The sequence below is a fragment of the Lissotriton helveticus genome, chromosome 7 (genome assembly GCF_964261635.1).
Source record: "Lissotriton helveticus chromosome 7, aLisHel1.1, whole genome shotgun sequence".
Lineage (NCBI taxonomy): Eukaryota > Metazoa > Chordata > Amphibia > Caudata > Salamandridae > Lissotriton > Lissotriton helveticus.
Genome location: NC_136068.1, coordinates 139,643,059 through 139,664,443, shown reverse-complemented (window position 1 = coordinate 139,664,443; position 21,385 = coordinate 139,643,059). Strand labels below are relative to the sequence as shown.

The 21,385-nt window shown below is 48.9% G+C and overlaps 1 protein-coding gene across 1 annotated transcript in view; it reads left to right on the top strand.

Annotated features, from left to right (window-relative positions):
• The first annotated feature begins 14,175 nt into the window (after positions 1–14,175).
• PDRG1 (p53 and DNA damage regulated 1) overlaps positions 14,176–21,385 on the top strand; it is a 62,839-nt gene continuing 55,629 nt past the window's right edge. The window contains exon 1 of the mRNA XM_078651769.1: positions 14,176–14,331. Coding sequence (XP_078507895.1) covers positions 14,236–14,331 — 96 coding nt within the window. The 5' untranslated portion in view covers positions 14,176–14,235. The remainder of the gene's footprint in view (positions 14,332–21,385) is intronic.

Below are 21,385 nucleotides of genomic sequence, written 5' to 3'. Positions count from 1 at the left end.
CGCGTGTTTCTGCAGCAACTCGGTGATCTCTTCGTCTATAAAACTGAGATCTTGTTGGGAAAAATGGAGACCTGCAGGAAGCTCCGATTGAACAGGACGAGAATAGAACTCCAAGTGAAAACCTTGAACTGTTTGTAACACCCATGCGTCCTGTGTAAGTTCCCGCAGTGTTGTGTCCGTCCCCCCAATGGAAGAAGATAAACATCTGCTACTCTCACCTGAGTTCTGCTGGTGTTTGAAGGTCCCCCTGTTGTTATTCGATTGATAACGACCCCTGTTGAACCTCTTGCGGGAGGGGTAGAAGGTCCCACCACGGGTGGAATCGTACTCGTTTCTGCCCCTGCCGAAGTCGCCTCTTTGGGAACCTGGTGGACCTCCACGGCCCGACGAGCGGCCCCCGCCTCGTCCGGCCCTGTTAAAAACTCCCTGGCTGAGAGCTCCCTTAATGCCTGACTGCGCCTTGTCTAGCGCCGTAAAAGTCCCCAGATATTTGGAGACATCCTTGACAAATTTGTCCCCAAATAATTGACCCGCTGCTAGGAGTCCCGGCTCAGCATCCATTAGCTCGGTCAAATTACTATCCATTTTCATGAGTAGTGATTTTCTCCTTTCTGATGAAATGGCACAATTCGCGTTGCCCAGCAAGCAGATGGCTCGCTGGGTCCAACCAGCCAGGACGTCCGGGTTCACAGGAGAGGAACTCTCTTTGGCCGCTAGAGCCATCTCCAAAATCTTTGCCAAAGGTCCGATTGCGTCCAACATTTTGTCTTGGCATCCTGACCATGCCCTATCCAAACCTCGTTTGGGATCCTTCGAGAATTTCCTCAGGAAGGTCAAGAGACTTGCGTCGATTTCTGGCGTCTCCGCTACTTTGTCCGGGATGTCCGGGCGAGGGCATTCCGACTTAAGACGGTTCCTCACTTCCCTGGGGAAGCTCCGTCTAAGGTTGTCGTGTATATGTGCAGCCACCGCCGGAGGTGGCACCCAGTCCTGTGACCTGGGGTGCATGATGTCTGACGGATCGAAGGTAAATGGAGTATTCACCTGAGCAATCTCTACCTGCGCCCTCTTCGGAGGAGGCTGCTCCTCCGAGGTATCCGTATCTGTGCCTGTGGTAGTGTCCGTGTCAGTGTCCATATCTGCATGGACCTTACGTTTTGACTTGGCCTTGCTGCCAGAATAGGAATGTTCCGCCGTGTCTGGTAGGGTAGCTAGGGTCTGTGCATGAGGCCATGTGGCAGTGTCAACTGAAGGTTGACTGGAAGTGGATGCTTCCGCTTTTTTCTTTTGTGGTTTGTTATAGCCATGCCTCTTGGCAAAGCCCTCCAATTGTTTTCTGATTGGACGAAGGGCTGAAGCTAGGGCTTGCTGCACTGTCTGTGGGACTGTAGTTTCCATAGCCCTATTGACAAACGACTGTACAGATGCGTCCAAAGCGTTGACTAAATTGTCCTCAAGGACAGCCTCCTGCCGTCCATCATATACCTCCGCCTCATCATATTCTTCATTGTATTGCTCCCACTCAGACATTGCAGGGGTGGTTGGCCTAAACTGCACCTCAATGAAGTTACTTTACGAACACTGTCCAGCCACAAGGAGGTTCAAGGGGGGGGGGGTCAGCCCTGCTAGCACACTTAATTTAACGAAGTTCAAACCCCCTCAGCAAAGCTGTAGTCACAGGGGTCAATGACCCAGGCCAAATCCAGATACACAGAGCGTGTGTGCACTCTAAACACCGGCCTCAATATTTTACAACCTTTTCAGGCATTTCACAAGAGCAGAGGGACCACCGGTATGTTAATGCACCAAAAACGCTATAAATGTCAGTTAGGGATTCGCGCCGTGACGTGCAGCCTAAACGCGACTGAAAACCTACTAAAAGGTAGCCCAAATTCAGCGCGTTTAGGCGCACGCCGCGGCCGAGAGCCGCCCGGACCCTACTCGCGTCATCGGCCTACAAGGGATGCCGTATGCGCATGTGCGAGACGCGCTCTATGGGGAACAGTCGGGACAACAATAGAAGGCCCACAGTGTACCACTCGGTGCCCGTCTGCCCCCGGTCAGCGACCGCTGCTACCTCACGCCGCTAGGCGCTCCAATGCCACAGATGAATGAAATGAAGTCGCTAGGCGCCGCGACGCTACCGCTCGTGCACAACAACCCCCGATACTCTGATTAACCCCTCAAACAGGTAGTAAAGATGAACAATCTCTTGCCCATTACATATCTTGTATAATCAGTACAATTTACTAGATAACCTTTAGCCGTTTTACTAAATAACATTTAGCACAAGCTACTCTCAAGTAACGTTTGCCAACAGCAGAGGGAGGAAACAACGTGCACTTAACTCTTGCTGTGAGCAGCACAGAAAGAGGAAGATGGCGGCAGGCAGAGGCCTCTTATGGGCTAAGGGGGCGTGCCTATGTGCTATTCATGATGGGATGTGTAGTTGTTTAACGTTTAAAGAATGAAAAGCAAGCATTTTCATTGGCTGCTGTGAGCTTCAATAAAGATTGAGAAGCATAATCTGAAGCCTCCGGTCCTGCAATAGAATTTGGCTGGAGGTGGTGGGGTATTTAAGCACAAGCACGGGTCGCAACACCCTCTTTCTTCTGGGAAGTTTATGGAGAAGAGCCACCCACCCACCCGCTGAGAAATGCAAAAGTTGAGAGCGGGGTACACTTAGGAAAAGTCAGTCGCAGGGGCAGAGGAGCCTTACAGGAGGTCGTGTTACTAGCAGAGGATAGTGATCCTACTTAAACTTAGCATCTGCTGAACAAGAACAGGCCACAAACAGGTAGTAGTCAAGACCCAGGGGGTACTGGCAAGCTACCGCAATGGCCTTGGGGGTTGAACCGGAAGAAAATAGTCAAGGGCGGAGCCTGTGGCCCAGAAAAAGTTGGGAGGCATGATTGCACCGGAAGTATAAGGTCACCCGGTCAGGTTGGAAGCAGGCGCTTACCCGTAAGGAAAGGCATGGTGGTACCGAAGTGAAAGGTCACCCGGTCGGGTTGGAAGCAGATGCTTACCCGGAAGCAAAGGTGGTTGCACCGGAAGTGAAAAGGTCACCCGGTCGGGTTGGAAGCAGAAGCTTACCCGGAATAGAATGTGCGGGTCACTGTAAGTGAGAGGTCACACAGTCGGGTTGGAAGCAGACGCTTACCTGGAATGAAAGGTGGTTGCACCGGAAGTGAAAGGTCACCCGTTGGGAAGTGAAGGATGGCCGACACTGAATGTAGGGCACAGTGCTTCTGGCTATGGTACAGTGGTCACAGGCTTTCAAATAAATTGAAGTAATGCATGTGGAAGGATCGCTTGTAAGTTTAAACTGCCTAATAAACTGCGGCCTCAATTTTGCCGGTCTGCTTTATTTAAAGCTGTGAGTACTATTATGTTTAATGATCTAACACTATTCCACCCACAACATGCTTTCCTACAAGGCAGCATGCCACCCATTTTTATATTTTTAATAGTAATATATTAATTTAATTTACAGCACTGTCTGCTTTAACTATAGCGCCTGCACTTATTTATTTATTTAATTTACAGCGCAGCCCTTTTTAGGTCTCGCCTGTCGATGCGCATGCGCATCGAGCAAGCGAGACTATAGGGGCTCATCGACTCTTTATCTAACTTGCAAGGAATCGTGGCGATTCCTTGCAGTGCCCGTGACTTTTAAGCTCAATGCGCATGTGCATTGAGCTTAAAAGCGCGTGCACAGCCGCCCGCATTCCTCCGACACCTTTGAAGTGAAGCTTAGCTTCACTTCAAAGGCCCGGCTTCTTCACACCCACATGCCGCTCTGCCCCGCTCCGCCCCCTCCCCTGAGTCATCCTGCCTGCCCAGACTTCTCCTCCCCCCTACTTACATCCCGCTTTCACTTGTTTTTTGTTCCGACTCGATGTTCCCCCCGCCACGCAATGCCGAGAGCTTGTTTGTTTTAACCAAGAGCACCGAGCAGTGTCCCTTTTTTGTTTGTAAATACCTGATCTACGGCCTAACGATTTTCATGCCTACTTTTCACAAATGCTATATTTCTTTGTAGTCTTCCCGAATATAAATATATGAAAAAAGAAAAAGAATCTCATCCCTCCAATGCATGTGAACGGTGGTAGGGATCGCAGCGATGTTTCTTTCAATGTTTCCCTCGTTGGTGTTTTCAAAAGCTCGTCAGCGGTGCCTTTGTCTGATAAGCAGCTGTTAATGATCACAGAGAAAACCCAGCGATCACGTGACTGTGGCAGATCATTAAGCGGCGTTGCCTTTAGCTCCGCAGTTTAGCCTCTCATCAGTGATGCTCCGAAAACATCTTCGTACTCCACAAAACACACAGTGGGGCTTGAAGTACCACCCGTACTGTAAATAACATAAAACGTGCAAGTGTCTTTCAAGCGACGAGAACCGAAGTTAGCATTGCCACAAAGACAGCCTTCCTTAAAATGATCCAAGCCAGTCCACTACAATGCTGCCGGGTCATAGGTCACCACTATTCAAAGCCCGGTATGTATGCTAGTTTAGTACGCAGATTAAAGCTTGCGATTTGCTCGGTTGGCTGGCCCTCGGCTCCCGTTTCCCACCAGTACCGCTAACCAAAAGGCTCCCCACTGAGTCGCTCTCCTTTTTCGAGGGTCATTGTTTCTGTTACACATACCGTGAATACGTTGAAACACACAAACATGGTAGATATGTTTACTGACCACGAGCAGTTAGAAATAATTTTGCAGAGACCAAGCCTAACGCATTGTGCATGAGAATCACGTAAACTGGGCTAAGAATCAGCTGTCACGCCGAGAAAGTCATTGCAACACACAAAGAACCCTTGAAATACAGTCGCAATGAAACTGAATACAGCATGTTGGCAGGCAGAAGGGCTCATTACTCAGTGTAAAGGCTAATATTACAACCAATCAGAGTGGGCTATGACTTTTGGTAAACGTGCTCTTTCGGGACGTTTCCAGGCTCGACGTCATGGGCAGCTGTCGCTCAGGACAAGGGGCTTGAGTTGTCGGAACTGATGCAGCTCGACCGAGGGTGGCGGGGAAGGGAGGACAGTATAACTTCTCTGCCGCGGCCCCTGCACACTGCAACCAGTCCGCTCCCGGTGAGAGAGACTCGGCCTAACACGTGGCTCCAGCAATGCCCTGGATCATATCTGTTACTTCTGAATGCTTTGTTTCACTTTAAGATAACACAATTTGCCTCTACATGGACATCTGAGAAAATGTTTTTAAACATGAACTTTGGCGACCTTCAATAACAACTGCCATAAGTGAATCATATGCAGTGACATGCACCAGAGTCCAGGCGGCACCTCGGCGGCAGTAGTGTGGCGAGGATGCCATGCCCCCTGATACAAGACAGGCAAACAACACCCCTTTGACTGCTGTTCGTGTTGTAAAACAGCAATTATCTGGGTTTGGGTTAGCTACTCAGGGCTCTGGACCCTGGTGCCACTGCCCCAGCTGTACCAATGGTAGTTACGTCCCTGATGAGCAGCACCCTTGCCCAGGCCAACATTTACTCAGGTTATGTTTCTCCACTATTTTTGTAAGCAGTAAGTTTACTTTTATTACATCTTTGACGGTATTTTAAACTTGCCTTGATTTAATCATTTCATTGATGCCCCTCCTTCTCTTGCCATTAATGTAAAATTTTGTGTGCCATCGCCCCCTGTGACATAATCATATTATGCTAATCAATTTTCGCTCCTACATATTCTCCAAGCTTGTTTTAAGAGCTTCCATTTGCTCCCAGAGACTTTGTGCGCGCGCGCCGCGCTCTCCCTCTGTTGCCACGGGCATTAAACTCACCAGTCATCCCACCCCCTCCCTCTCCATATGGCCGCTCGAGTTCACTTCGGAGTGCTCTCCCCGATAGGCTCTTCCCCACTGCCCCATTTGTCTGTGCCTCGCATCAGACTTCAAAGGCTGCCGCTCCTCCGCCTGACTTCCACTGTACCCTCCCTCTTGCTTCAGGCTCCCTGACCCCACCTTGCTTCCCCCACATGCGGTTCTTGTCTTGATTCTGCCCCACCCATTGACCCCCGATAAAAGCTCCTTAATAACTACTGCACGCCCAGATATCTTTATCTGAGACAGTCCTTCTCCTGGACGACCTCATCCCCCCAACCCAGTCCCCTCCCTCCTTTACCCTGTAATCAGACCCTTTGCTATCTCTACCTCAGCTACGTAAATTGCTGCCCCTGGCGCGCTTTTTCCACCTTCTAACCCTAGTCAGCGTGTAAGTGTTTGCTATTTTGATTTACCAGCCTATCCCAGAAGGCTCGTCCCCTCCACTGAGACCCTGCCCACTGTTACCTGCTTCTTCCACCCCTACGTGCTCCCCGACAACCCCCCCCCCCCCAGCCAGCATTCCTATACCGCCATTCAACCTCCCGCTGTCCGGGACACAATCACCTTACAGGTCCCCCCCCTTGCTCCCGAGCATTGCGACACTCCCTCACTCATCCAAATTGGAGCCCCACACCCCTCCGCCCCGTGAAACCGCACACCCTCTGCCCGGTTAACCCAGGTCACTCCATCCATGCCACCTCTGAAGGTGACAATCTGCTCGGCAATACCTGCACCCATCACCCTCAGCCCTCCCCACATCCTCCCTTGCAATACCCCCTTCACCCCTCCCAGACAGCGCCTGCATGTCTCTCGAGTGCCCGGAGACACTGTACCCAACTGGCCTCTGAAGGATAAAGGCATTGGCATGATGACTACCCCCTCCCCCCCCTGCCGCAACGGTCCCCTCTGTCTACAGCATCGCCTCCCCATCCGTCCTGCCGCCAGACCCCTTGCTATCTCCTCCCCAGCTGTCCAACTTATTGCCCCTCCCCCACCGCACACCCAGGTGCGCCTCCGTCCCAACCCCCAATCCGTCTCCTCCATCCTAACCACGAACCTCCAGTGGCAAAACAGCAGAAATGCAGCGCTCCCCCTAACTCAGCAATGAAAACTCCTCGCTGCCTCCTCCCCAGGCTGCCTAAACATGGTGTCGTCCCCCCTTGCACCCTTCCACATGAGCCCCAGGACGATAAACCACACCTAGACCCAAACCCAACCCCACCCCCTCCAAAGACGGCAGCTCCGAACCTAAGCCTCACATCCCCCCAAACCCCACCATCCCCCCACTGTCCTGTTACACCACACCCTATGCTCCTGAACCCCATCTCAGCAGCTGCAACACCGTCCTCCTGTCCGTCTGTACTTTTTTCAAGCCCACAAAAAGATGTTAATATTTCACTTCTGTTCTTGGGTTTTCGTCTCAATAAAATACACTGAACATAATCTTCACAAAAGTTAATTACAAAAACTTACGCTAGTGCCATTATAAAATACAATAACTTTTTTTTAAGTATTAATTATAAAAAAAATAAAAGCCATTGTTATGTGTATTAACAATACATCTAAGTCATGTAAATACAACACATATTGCATTACAAATGCTATAGGTGTCACATTTGCGAAAGTTATAACTATTGGCATTGTAAATGACAAAGCTATTCATTTCGCTATTGTCAAAACCAACACATAAATAAAAAATGTGTCATTTACAATACCAATAGCTCAAACTTTCCTAATGCGAGACCTATTGCATTGCAAATGCTTGTTCACTATAGCGGCCGTGCTTATTTATTCAATGTACAGCATGGTCCGCTTTCAGTTTAGCAGGCACGCTACAGAACCTTTAGTTATATATTTATGTTTTCTTTTTGGGTGAAAGTGTCCCATACTGCGCTTTCACTTTAATGTTGACTTTCTATAGACACTGCTTACTTTAACATGAATATGGCGAGCAGCTTCTAAAGAAAGGGGCCCAGCTACCATTAAAGTGGTCTCGTATTTGCGAGAGTATGAGCTACTGGCATTATAAATATCAATGCCTTTTCTATGTGTGTTGCTTTCAAAAACACATAAATAAAAGGCAGTCATTTACAATGCCAGTAGCTTAAACTCTTGCAAATGCGAGACCTATTGCATTGAAAATGCGTGTTAGCAATGGCAATCAAAATAAAACACTCAGCGAAGCCTTCGTAGTGGAGCCTGCTACAAAACACGAATTACAAATTTGCAAACATTCGTGACAAGAATTTTCAATTCTATTAAGGACACGGAGGCGAGGATTATGCTTTCTCGATTTCTTTACTACAAACAGCAGCCAATAGGAACACAGTAAAGAAATGAAAAAACTACAAATCCCATGAGCACTTAGGCAACCATAGAGAGCATATCCCTATATAAAGAACCATAGAGGGCAAGACTTCCTCTTTCTTTGTCCAGTAAAATAAATAAATCAGTTAAAGAGTCAATTCACGTGGAACCGAAGAACAGCCTGGAGGAAACATCCGAAGGCAACAGGAGAACGAACATCAGGAGACATCCCAAGAAACCAAGGAGCAGGAGACTGGAGCAGGCAGAAGTCCACAGAACCAGAATCCGAAAGCTGGAACCAAGGCAGGAGAGAACTGAAGGAACTCACTTCTGGTCAGAACCTAAAAGAAAACCAGAGCTGTAATACACCATCCCAGTACCATGGAAGGTAAATACAAAGGGTAGGGAAATAGTGCAAGAAACATATCACAATGCCATAGCAATGAGAAAATACATGTTACATGCAGTAAAATACATTTGGGTGGGATAATCCTCGCCTCCGTGTCCTTAATAGAATTGAAAATTCTTGTCACAAATGTTTGCAAATTTTTAATTCTATGGCAGGACAGGAGGCTCAGATTATGCTTGTTCAAAGCCGAGCCACCACAACAGAAGCAATATCCACAATGGGTTTGAAATAGAACGTTTTAAACACAGTATCGGAAGACCAATCAGCGGCCTTCATAATGTCCGTCAAACTCACACCAACAGTAAAAGCCTCAGAGGCCATGGCACCCCGAGCGGAATGAGCTCCGAAAATGGAGATATCAATTCCAGCCTCAGACATAAGCCAACTTACCCAACGGGCCAGGGTAGCCGGCGCCACAGGCTTAAAAGGCTTTTGCAAAGCAATCAGCAACTGACCAGACAAATCTTGTCGAAAAGGAGCAGTACTTACCTCATAAGCCTTTATGCATTGGACCACACATAACTGTGGATTCTGAGGAAAAGCTGGATATGTCACAGAAGACATGTTACATTTGGTGCGCCGGGAGAGTGTAAAAGTGACCCCGTCCGGAGAGAACGAACGCCCCGCGAGGTCCAACGCCCGCACATCTGAAATGCGTTTACAAGACACCAAACAAAGTAGCATCGTCAACTTCGCTGAAAGTTGCTTACGAGACAAGGAAGAGTTGGGAGGCCAAGCCTCCAGAAAGCGTAAGACAATGGAGACATCCCAAGAGCAACATACTTTGGACAAGGTGGTTTAACCAGCCGAATGCCACGAAGTAATTTAGAAATCAAGGGATGCTCCCCAACAGGCTTCCCGTCAACAAAATCGTGGCCCGCAGAAACAGCGGAGTGAAAGGAATTAACCGTCCTTTAAGCAGACCCAGAAGACGCTATGGAAGCAAGAAAATTAACCACTAAAGTAACATCCGCTGAAGCAGGATCCAAGCTCCGTTCAGAACACCAACCACACCATCGACGCCAAGCTGATGCATAATGCTTGTGCGTGTTGGGGCCCCAAGCCTCACCGATAAATCATGAAGCGTCTCCAGATAAGCCAGGGACTTTCCAGTGTTCCCCGAAATTCGCCACGCAACCAGCCGGAACTGACCTGACAGAACCAGAGGATGCGGGTGGAGCAGAGGATCCAACAATAAGTTCCACTTCTGTGGAAGAAGGAACGGCGTCGAGCAACTCATCTCCAGAAGATCCGGAAACCATGCTTGAGCCCTCCAAAGAGGAGCTATCAGAATGACCTCCGACTGGAAGTGCTTTGCTCGGGCTAAGACTCGCGGAATCATCGCGAACGGGGGAAACGCATAGCAGAGATGAGGGGGCCAAATCTGAAGAAAAGCATCCGTGGCCAGAGCCTCCGGATCCGGCGCCAGCTGTAAAGCCTGGGTAGTTGTGCGTTGAGGCGAGAGGCGAACAGATCGATCCAAGGCCGACCCCAGAGGCGAGACAGACTCCGAAACACCCTGGGATGAAGCCCCAATCGCTGAAGTCCAGCAGATGGCGAGAGTGCCAATCGGCCACCTGATTCTGGCGACCCGGGAGATACTCTGCAATAAGAGTGATCTTCCTCTGAAGGCAGAAGTGCCAAAAGTCCTTCGCAATTTCGGCCAAGAGCTTCGACCTCGTCCCGCCCAGTTTGTTCACATACCGCACCGCCGATATGTTGTCCATGCGGAGGAGTATGCAACAGCTGGTGGCCTGAGGAGCAAGACTGCGGATCGCAAACGATCCCGCCAGGAGCTCCAGACAATTGATGTGAAGACTCAGTTCGCCCTGCGACCAACGGCCGCCCGTCGTCACAGACCCGCACCGGGCTCCCCAGCCCCAAAGACTCGCATCCGATTCCAGCACTACATCTGGGGTAGATCCGAACAGGGCTTTCCCGTTCCAAGCTTCCATGTGGTCGAGCCACCACACCATCTCTGACTTCGCGTCTGGTGATAGAGGAACAAGATCGGAATAGCGAAGACCTTTCTGCAAGTGTCTGATCTTGAGGCGTTGCAGGGCCCGATAGTGTAAGGGACCCGGAAAGATCGCTTGAATGGACGAAGCCAACAGACCGACAATCCGAGCGATCGATCGTAAGGACACACTCTGTCTGGACAACAGTAATATCAACTCCCTCTTGATAGACCTGATCTTCTGGGTGGGCAAGAGCAGTTGACAAGAGACCGAGTCGACTAGGAAGCCCAAGAACTCGATCGACTGAGAGGGATGTAAAAGAGATTTTTGAGGATTCACTAGAAATCCCAGAGATTGCAAGAGCTCGATCGCCCAAGCCAAATGGGACTGCAGTTGAACAGGGCACTAAGCCATCAACAAGATGTCGTCTAGATACACGATCAGACGCACCCCGCGCGCCCTCAGCGATTCCATGACCGGTCTCAGGAGCTTCGTGAAGCACCACGGAGCGGACGAGAGCCCGAACGGGAGAACCGTGTACTCGAACCACGTCCCCAACCATTGGAATTGGAGGAAACGGCGATGAGGCGGGAAGATCGGGATGGACAAGTAAGCATCCTTCAAATCCAGGCGAACCATCCAGTCGCCTTTGCGAAGGAGATCCCTGAGAAGATGGATGCCCTCCATCTTGAAATGGCGATAGACCACTCCGTTGTTGAATTCCTTGAGGTTGAGCACCAGGCGCGAACCTCCCCCTTTCTTTTCCACCAGGAACACATTGCTGACGAACCCCTGAGGATGCAGGGAAGTCCGCACAATGGCCCCTTTGACCAGAAGGGACCGATTTCTGTGGAGATGACAGCCTGATCGAGTTGGGGAAAAAACTAGGGGAGAAGGGACGAGTGGTTGATGGGGAGGATTGTAAAACTCTATGTGGTAACCTTGAACTGTCTGTAACACCCAAGCATCGTTGGAGATCGTGCGCCAATTGTGAAGGAAAAATTGCACTCTGCCCCCCCAGGACAACTGTATCGTAAGGAATTAAGCTCACCTGTGTTGGCAAAATCCTGACGTCGTCCCTGTTGTCCGCCATATCCGCCTTTAGAGGCCTGCCCAGGACCTTTGCGGGAGGGGTAGTATTTGGAATGGGATCCGGAATAGGAAGACTGCTGACCACCTCCCTGCTGGGACTGATTGCCACGTTGTTGGCCAGATCCGCGACCGAACGAACGTCCCCTGGAGCGTCCGGCCCTGCCAAAAACCGGGCGGAACGCCCTGCGGAGAGAGGATTGCGCCTTATCCAGGCCACTGAAAGTTGTGACAAATTTCGTCAACTCCTTTAGGAAAGGCTGACCAAATAGAAGGCCCTGAGCAAGGGGCCCCGACTCCGAAGACGCCAGTTCTGTCAAACGAGGGTCCATTTTCAATAAAATGGACCGTCGACGCTCCGTGGAAAGAGCACAATTTGCATTACCCAACTGGCAAATAGCCCGCTGGGCCCAACCAAAGAGCTCGTCTGGGTCGATGCCAGAAGCAGAACCCTGTGCCTGGTAAACCAAGTCTAGAATTTTAGTAAGCGGGCCAAGGAGATCCAACATTTTATCTTGGCACAGGCGCCAAGATCTATCAATGCCCTTCTTGGGGTTCTTCGTGAACTTCTTAAGGTAAGTTAGAATAGTGGGGTCTACCTCAGGAGCCTCAGAGAGTTTGTCTGCCAAATCCGGGCGAGGACATTCGGAACGAAGACGAGAACGTACCTCCTGATCAAATGGTTCACGAATGTGGGCCTGAACGTACTCTGCGACCTCAGGAGCAGGGAGCCAGGACTTCGAATTCGGGTGGACAATGTCCGTGGGCTCAAAGGTAAGCACCGGGGGATGAGAAGACGCATCAACAAAATGCTCCTTCCTAGACTTCTTAGCAGGAGGACCAGAGGGACCTGAGGGACCTGAAGAGGAGGACGAGGAAGAGGTATCCTCAGTATCCGGTGTAGAGGGTTTAGCCCTCTTGGAACCAGCAGACAGGGATTTAGCTAACTTCACAAAATCTGACTTGTGAGGATTCTTCGGGGATTTAGAGGGGCGCTTAGCAGAGGAAGAAGGAATCCAACCTTGTTGGTGCGCATAGTCAGTCAGATGACGCTTCAATGGTCCAATGGCACGGACCAGCGCGGTATTTACCGAGTGTTGCACCCCTTGGTCCAGAGCATCGACCAAATCATATTCAAAGGACTCCTCAGGCTCTTCGCCGTAATAATAATCGTCATCCTCCTCATAGTCAACCATGATTGAAAGAATAAGGCTGAAACGAGAGATAGACAAAAGCCCACACAGGAATAATCAGCAGGACACAGGAGTGACCAAGACAGGGGGAGTGACAACCCCTCAGCAAGCCAGACTGGAAGAGCCACACGCTCCTCAGAGAAACAGGTAAAAAGTGGAGGGACAGGCTTGCAAGAAAGCCACTCTAGGCAATGCCTCTAACCATTTTACAACCCCCACCCTTGAAAAGGAAAGGGCGTCAAGTGGGGACTCTCCGGCAGGCAGTGGGCTAGGCTGTGGAGAAAACGCTGCCTCAAGCGTGTCAATAATCCGTGAGAGACACGGAAAGTAAACAATGGGCCGTCGCGCATGCGCAGACGCCCGCCTGAAATGCCCGGATGAGGAGCGACGCGCGACTGCAGCGCGCGACCGCTCGAGTCCCCGTCCCACTCCACCAGAGATACGGGCGCAAAGCGCCCGCACAAAGAGAGGTGACCCGCGCTCTCACCACTCACACGGCAACAGAGAAGCCGATGAAGAACACACACAACAAAGAGCGCAGCAGCCGTAAACAAGACGCCGAAAACGGCGTAACCAGAAGCGCCGCAATTAGCGTATCGCAATGAAACAACAAGGCAAGGAAGACAAGCAGTACAATATACATGCATGAAAGAAGTATAAATGACTTAACTGGCTGCGAAGCAGCAAAGAAAGAGGAAGTCTTGCCCTCTATGGTTCTTTATATAGGGATATGCTCTCTATGGTTGCCTAAGTGCTCATGGGATTTGTAGTTTTTTCATTTCTTTACTGTGTTCCTATTGGCTGCTGTTTGTAGTAAAGAAATCGAGAAAGCATAATCTGAGCCTCCTGTCCTGCCATAGAATTATGGAATCATGTTTCCTTCGGAGTGCCATAATCATAGTTGTACTTTGTTTAATATTTGTTTCACGTAGTTTTCTACTATGCTTTAAATAACAGAGGTACTGGTATTAGAAAACAGTTAAATCCGCTCATTAAAGCAGCACTTTATAACTAAATGTAGCGAAAGTTCATGGGAGTTTAAAACCCTTAAAGAGGATGTGGCCTCACGGCCAGAGCTGCCGACTTTTCAACTGCAGAACCAGGTTCTAATCTCGGCGTGGGCTCAGCATCTTGTGATTCTGCGCAGTTCACTTAATCTCCCCGTTCCTATATCAAACAAATGAACGTGTCTTTGTGTAACGTAACTGGTGGTCATGTAAAGTGCCCAAATTCCTTTGGGTCGAGTTGGCGCTATAAAAATCTAAAATTCTCTCTCCGTGGGTCTCATGCTTTCCTTTAAGCCCTATTTCCGTGTTCATGCGCGTTGGGCTACTTTTAGTAGAAAGCGTGCTTGTTGTGGGCTTCTCTTGACAGGTGATTGCGCTTGTCACAAGTTTCACATTTGAAGCTCCAAAGCTCCAGGCAGGATGGCGCTGGCTCAGGGAAGGGAACCGGACCTTGTGTTGCGCTTCCTGCAGGAGGTGGAGGAGCGAGCCGAGGAGGTGCTGGCAGACAAACAGCAGGTGAACTAGAAAGGCGTGTGCATTTGTAGGAGAATGCGAAATGTTATGGAAAGGGCACACCAAGCAGAACGCAGGATCTTGTCTTAATTACTGACACAGTGTTTGGAATAGAAATAGAGTTGTGACAAGACCGATGGAAAAAGCATCAAAGTTAGCCAATTGGCGATATTAAACAACAAAACAAGCAGCAGTTGCCAGTGGCGTTTTAATCCAGCCAGAATGCCATGCTTGCGGTCGAAATAAACAGAAGTTAAACATAGCGGTTTTGGAAACTGTATCATGAGAGCCCTTGTACATTGGCAAAACAAACGAAGAAAGTATGAAATAAGCGCAATAAGTAAATTACTTAAATTCTATAATCTTCAATATTGTGCAGTCTGTGTGATGAAAACGATGGAAGGTAAAGTTGGCTAGACCAGTACATTACATAGGTTCAGTAAACGTTCAATGTCAGAATAGCAAACCATTGTATTCTATTTGCGGATTTCGTTGAAGAGTAGGGTAAATATGTGTAAGTCTTGGTGGTCAAGTTATTTTGTGTTTTGGAGGAAAATGCAGGTTCAGGAGAAACAAGTTTTACCTGTAGTTTGAGAGGGTGAGTAACAGATTTGGGCGTACAGCCTGGAAAAAGATTGCGTTTTGGTACTTTTCTGTTGAACACTGATATTTCTGTTAGAAATATCAGAGAGCCGCACAAATGTAGAGAATCGCCAAATAATCTTAATTTCTTGGCAAGATGGGGAGCATGGATGAGTTTGTGGACAATACAGGGTGTCTTTCAGGTACCTTTAGTAGGAAGCGAACCTAAATGACAGAACGTTCTGGAGTGATGTGCTTGAAGCGTTCAATTCATATTCAATGGGAAGAAGGTTTCGAAGATTTGGAGTAAAGTGTTATTTATTCACAGAGTACTCAACCACATTTTTTGTTGTACATTGCATGAAAAAATATCAATTGACAAATATTTGTGTCCAAAGACGAGGAAAGGGGCGGGAGGGAAAAAGTGAAGTGGTGCAAGGTAGGGAACGTGGTGCAGGTCAAACATAGTAGTAGTCTACGTTTCGACCCTGAACAACCACAAGGTGTAAGCCCCGGTCTCCTCCGTTTTATTTCTCCCGTTCTAAGAGGACCGCAGTACTTTTGACCGCTTCCTGGCAGCCCGATTCCTAATATCTAGCCCCTTTGTGACAAGCAAAACCTGCCCAACACTCTTTCCCGTCCTGATGAAGACCCGTTTGTAAGTGTCTACCTACCCTACACCGTTCAGGGTCGAAACGTAGACTACTACCCCCCCGTACCAGCTTCTACCCCTAGCACGATTTATACTGCTGATTCCAGACGTTTGGTTGCTCGCAATCTTATGAACTTTTATTGTACCAATGTCTGGCTCCCGTGGGAAGCCAGAATAAATTCTGTCTCCTTTGTGTTTGAAAATAAGTATGTTTGACCTGCACCACGTTCCCTACCTTGCACCACTTCCTCGTCTTTGGGCACAAATATTTGTCAATTGATATTTTTTCATGCAATGTACACCAAAAAATGTGGTTGAGTACTCTGTGAATAAATAACACTGTACTCCAAATCTACGAAAACTTTTTCTAAATTTTTCCTGATTTTTTTGTTTATCTGTCCTCTTGTTCTGGGACTCCTCTTTCTATATTACTGCATACCCAGGTCCCAGTGACTTCTTTTTGGGTTGACCCTATTTTGTAATGAACATTCAATGGGAAGAAGCACGCAAGGTGGCTTTGAGCTTCAAAAGATGTGTTTTCAGAATGTCAGATAAAATTGTGTTACCATAATCCAGTGTGGAAAGCACCAGTGCTTGCGTAACTCCATTTATTTATGTTTTCTTCCAGTTAGAAAGGTTTGAGGCCCTTGGGTAGTCTAAATTGGTTCTTCACATTATTGGCTGTGGTGTGAGATGTGGGCATGTGTGTAGAAGAGTAGGATCTGCTTACTATGGTTGCCCCCACTTTTTGCTGTGTTTCACTAATTTATCAACTTTAGCCTGGCTGGGGCCCTGCTAACCAGGACCCCAGCCTAGCTGCTTCCTCTCTGAACGGATTACATATACATTAGGTACACTCCAGATTGGTTACTGGGTTACTCTTGTGAGTCCCTAGTATATGGTACCTTAGGTACCAAGGGCATAGGTATCCCAGAGGCCTACCAGGGCCTTAAGCATGTATTATGCCACCCCTGGGAAGCCTTCCAAAATGGCAACACAGGTCTGCTACTGCATCCTGGGTAAGGGTAAGGTGGTGTAAGTACCCCTTACTAAGATATAGTATCCCTATATCTACCTATATATATACAGACACATATAAACCTATGTCACTCCTATGGCAGGCCTTGACAATCCTGAAGGCAGAGTGCTTGGTTTTGTGTAAGAGGGTGCCCAAGCATGAGCTGAGCCCCTCTGCAGCTTTCAGAATCCCTTCCTTATGGCTGCTCTGTGATACAGCCATACCATATACCCTTAAGTGCAAGACATGTACACCCTTACCTGACCGGTAATAGTTTAACAGAGCCCCAGCATCACAAAATGGATGCTGCTGCCACAGACACAAGTCTGACCTCCTGCTGCTGGGCGAAACTAAGGCAGGGGAGGCCTGGACAATAGGTTTCCTGTCCAGGGAGGGGTAACCACCTCCCCAGACAGGCTTTAGTGTATTGGGGCAGGGTAGGTGCATTCCGTGAATGCTTTTTAGACAGTCCCTGGGGCACACAAGGTGTCCCTGTGCATACCCCAGTTTAAACCGGTTGCTGGGGCACTCAACCCCAGCTCTGTCGCGAAACTGGACAAAGGGGAAGGGGTGTAACCACCTTCTCCCCAGATCCTCCCATAGGTGGGACCCTAGCGTTAGTCCAACCCCTAAACTTAGTATAAGTATAGGAACCCAGTCCCAGGGACATTAGATTTCCCTGGACGAAACTCTGCAACATATATCCTGGAACTTCGACATTCTGTTTCGACTAGAAGACGGAAGGATCTCCCTAGGGGTCAAGGAGTGACTCCCCTGTTCAAACAGGCACCAAAGAAGCATCTTGCCGGTCTGCATTTTCGAGGCTCCCGTGGGATCCCGAAGGATTTGCGACACAGGACACGGACTTCCAGACATCTCTGAGGCTGACACGAGATCACAGCAAAGCTGAGACCCGCAGCCCTCACGAGAGACGTGGGACCGGAACTCCTGGACATCATGCATATTTGCAAGTGCACTTACTTGCCGAGCTTTCCCGAAGTTGTGCATTGGGCTACTTGTAGTCCAATCCCTGAGCACCAATTTGCACTGAAGATTGTGGGCCTACACTCCACGAGTTTTCCGTGGGCCCGCTTCTAGCATTTCTGCTCGAGCCCCTTCGCGATCCCTGGTCCGTCGATTGGTGGGTCCCCACGAAGGTAACTGTTTTGTTTCTTGGGCTTCCCTGGTTGCTCCAGACGTGCCCTTACTCACCTCCAAAGGGTGAGTCCCTCAGACCTTGCTGATCTGCTCCGAGGCCAATCTTTGCATTCTGCGTGGGTTGCTGTTGACAAGGCTTGTTGGGTCCAATCCGGATACCGACGTTGCAGCACTCGACATCCGTCGTGGGGCAGCTCGAATCCAGCTCCTGGTTGTCGTCGACGCCTTCTGGTCCTCGTGGCTGAAGAGTCAAGCTTCACCTCCTGAACCTGAAATCACCTGACATCGGTGGTCATCTTCTTACTGCCTCCCTGGTCACTGGCAAGTGACCCAGACTCTGTCCCCTCTGCTTTCAGGTTCTTCAGATCTTCGATCCAGACACTTTTCATCTGGTCGCCTGCAGCACTTTTTTGTAGCTCTCTATAGGAAACGACGACGAAACTCTTAATGAAAAGACACATATGCACCCGGCTTCCCTGGGTGAGGTAACATAAGTACTTCGCTGCTCCTGTGGGTCTTGGCTCTCGAACTGTCCAGTACTGAAGCGGTTTGTTCCTAGTCCACTCCTAAGTGTCCTTCATCTTTAAAAATCCAATCGCAACTTTCTCCATAGAAGTCAATGGTGATTCGCGGCTGTGTTTAGACACTGCACGCGTCCCCCGTGGGTCTTCTGCATCCCTACCTTGGTTGCTTCCTGGTTGCCCCAGCGGTTCTACAGGCCCTAGACCTAGTCTCTATGTTCTCTGCTGTACTTATACCACTTTCTTAGTATATGGTATGTGAGGCCCCTAGGGCAAAACGTATACTGTGCTAATTTACGGTGTGCTACTTAAGTTTACTTTGTGTACTTTTGCCTCTAGCCTCATAAAGAGACTAGAAGGATGTGTTAAGAATAAATACATATATATTTTATATATACCTGGTGTGGTTCTCCTTTCATTTTGTCATTCATGAGATTATAGACTGGTAAAACAAGCTGCTTTTACATTCCTTCAAGACTTAGCCTGAAGGCTGCTCTCCACAGCTACCACTGGGATCGCTTTCTATAAAGGTTGTCTTTAAACCTACCATCAATAAGGGTCGTTTGGACTGGTGCAAGGTGCCCACTAGAATAGTGGACAGCATATTCCAGGCCAACTTCTCACAATGGAGATTGAGTATATTCTCAAGAATGAAACAGAGCGTATTGCTACCTTGAGAACATCGTGAGAGGTTGGCGGAATCCAGCCATTTTTGGACTGAGAGGAAGGGAGTGTATTACGAGATTAAGAGAAACTCAGTTTCGTCAGGGTTGAATCGGAGGTCATGTTTGTTCATCCATAGTTGTATTTTGCTAAGAGTATAGAAGGTAATGATGCATATTGGCAGGATATTTTAATGTACAGTTTGGTGTTATCAGCATATTGTAGGTACACAATGGCAGATTCTTCACCTGTGTTGCTTAAAGGTTCAATATGTAAATCGAAAAGCATAGGAGCCAAGGGAGAGCCTTGTGGGATGCATTGAGAGATAGTACGTGGGCCAGACAAGGACCTGGCAATTTTGATTAATTGTGATTGGTTTTCAAGGTATGATATGAACCAATCCAAGGCAAAGCCCATTTAATCTTTTAGCATGTGGACAAGGAAGTCCTGGTTGACCCTATCAAAGGCAACAGAAAGATCAAGTAAGAACAATGGACAAGAATACCCACTGTTGTATTGTAAGATAGCGGCTTCAGTGCTGTAGCCTGCCTTACTTCCGGAATGGGAAGCATCAGGAATGTTATTGTGATATGCAAACTCCCTGTGTTGATTAGATACATGGCTTTCCAGTATTTTTGCTACAAAAGTTAAACCGGTGATAGGATGGAAGTTGTTGAGGTTTTCGTGGCTGGGGTTGGGCTTCTTAGGAAGTGGACATACGTGCCTTACCTTCAGGTATTCAGGAAAAACGTCTGGGAGAGAGAGAGAGAGAGAGAGGTTGATGGCTTTGGTCCATTGAGGAACTAGGTACAAAAGCATTTCCAAATTAAGATGGTCAAGGAGGCATTTGGATGGAAGGAAGAGAAACTTATTTCTTTGAAAATAAGCGTTTTCCTCAAATGATGGAAAGCGTCACCAATCCCCATTTTTATCCATAAAGTTTCAATAATTCAAAAATGTACTTCAATGGTAATTCCAAAGGTTTCTTTTTTTTTTTTTTTTTTTGTAATGTTCTTTTTTTTGTTGTGACGTTATCTTCACATTGCAACTTTTCAATTATCCCCTCCTAATTCATGCGCTGATGTGCCTATGAATGCGGTGATGTACCCAATGCATTTTGGGCTATGCCCTTCATCAGGGGCTCATTCCTAGATGTTGGTAATCAGTTGAAGACGCGATTCCAATGTTCATCTACATAATCTACTCCTGTCGGTATATCCGAACAGCGGCTTCAAAGGCCGAAAAAAATTGGAACATTGGGATGGCCCGACTGCTGCAGGACTCCGAGGGCGGACTGTGGAGTGAAGTGGGCCGGCAAAGCAGAGTGGTACGGTGTGCCGGTGGACGCTTGGCTGGCCCTGGGCTATGATGCATGATTGCAGTGCTGACGGTGGCCCCTAGCCAAGACCCGGTCCCTCTGAGGCCCACCTAGTTGCGTGTGGTTGACTCTGGACACATCTATGAACACGCCTTTTGGATTGGGACTCCACTTCACTCCGCTCCAGGGTGTTTGCTGCGGCAGAGAGGAGCTTCACGGAAGTGTGCTGAGGCGAGGAGCGCCTGGGACGGACCTGGGTGTGGCGCATAGAGATTGTTGAGTGGCCTCCCCGAGCCCACACTGCTCGTTTGACTGGGAGGTGGAGTGGGGTAGTGGTGAAACCACAGGCGACATTGTGGTGATCCTGGTGGAGCGGTGAGTGCCTGGTTTCCGGCGCTGGGGCATCCCCATAGAGGCTGCTGATTGCGAGGCACTCTTCTTGCCCCCCTTTCTCCCGGCTACCCCTTCTGGTGTGGTGCAGCAATTCTGAACATGGCTACGTCTTAAGTGAAGCCCGTCCTCTGCGTCGTGAGGTAGGAGACGCTGAACCTCATAAGAACTGTGTGCCACTTGTACTGGGTCCCTGTTTGCTGCTCTTAGTACTACTAGTGCAGAGGAGACTACGGTGGGAAGACCTTAGGACTGTGTTGTGACGCCTATGTGCCTAGGTGGTAGAAATGGGCAAAACCAGACCAAAATTACCGGGGACAGCCCCGGAGCAGGAGGAGGATCAGCAGGGACTGGCTCAGACTACCGCTGAGGCACCACAGCTTGAAGACCCCATACAACAGCAGCTGGCTCGGATTCTGGAGGCAATTTCAGACACATAGGAGACCCTGCACCAAGACATAAGTACAGTTTCGATGGGATTGGGATTCTTACGCGCCGAACACCAGAAACTCAGTAACCGGGTAAAATTGATGGAATCTTCTCTCGAGGAGCCCCGGCCCACCAGGCGATGCTTAAACAAATGACGGACCTGAACGACAGGGTCAAAGTACTGGAGCGCAGAGAGGAGGATAGTGAGGGGCGTAACCCAAGGAACAACATCCGCGTTTTGGGCCCGCCGGAGGGATTGAAAATGGCAATATGATGTCTTACTTGGAACCATGGCTCCGTACAGTAGTTGCGCCGGAAGGGCTCAC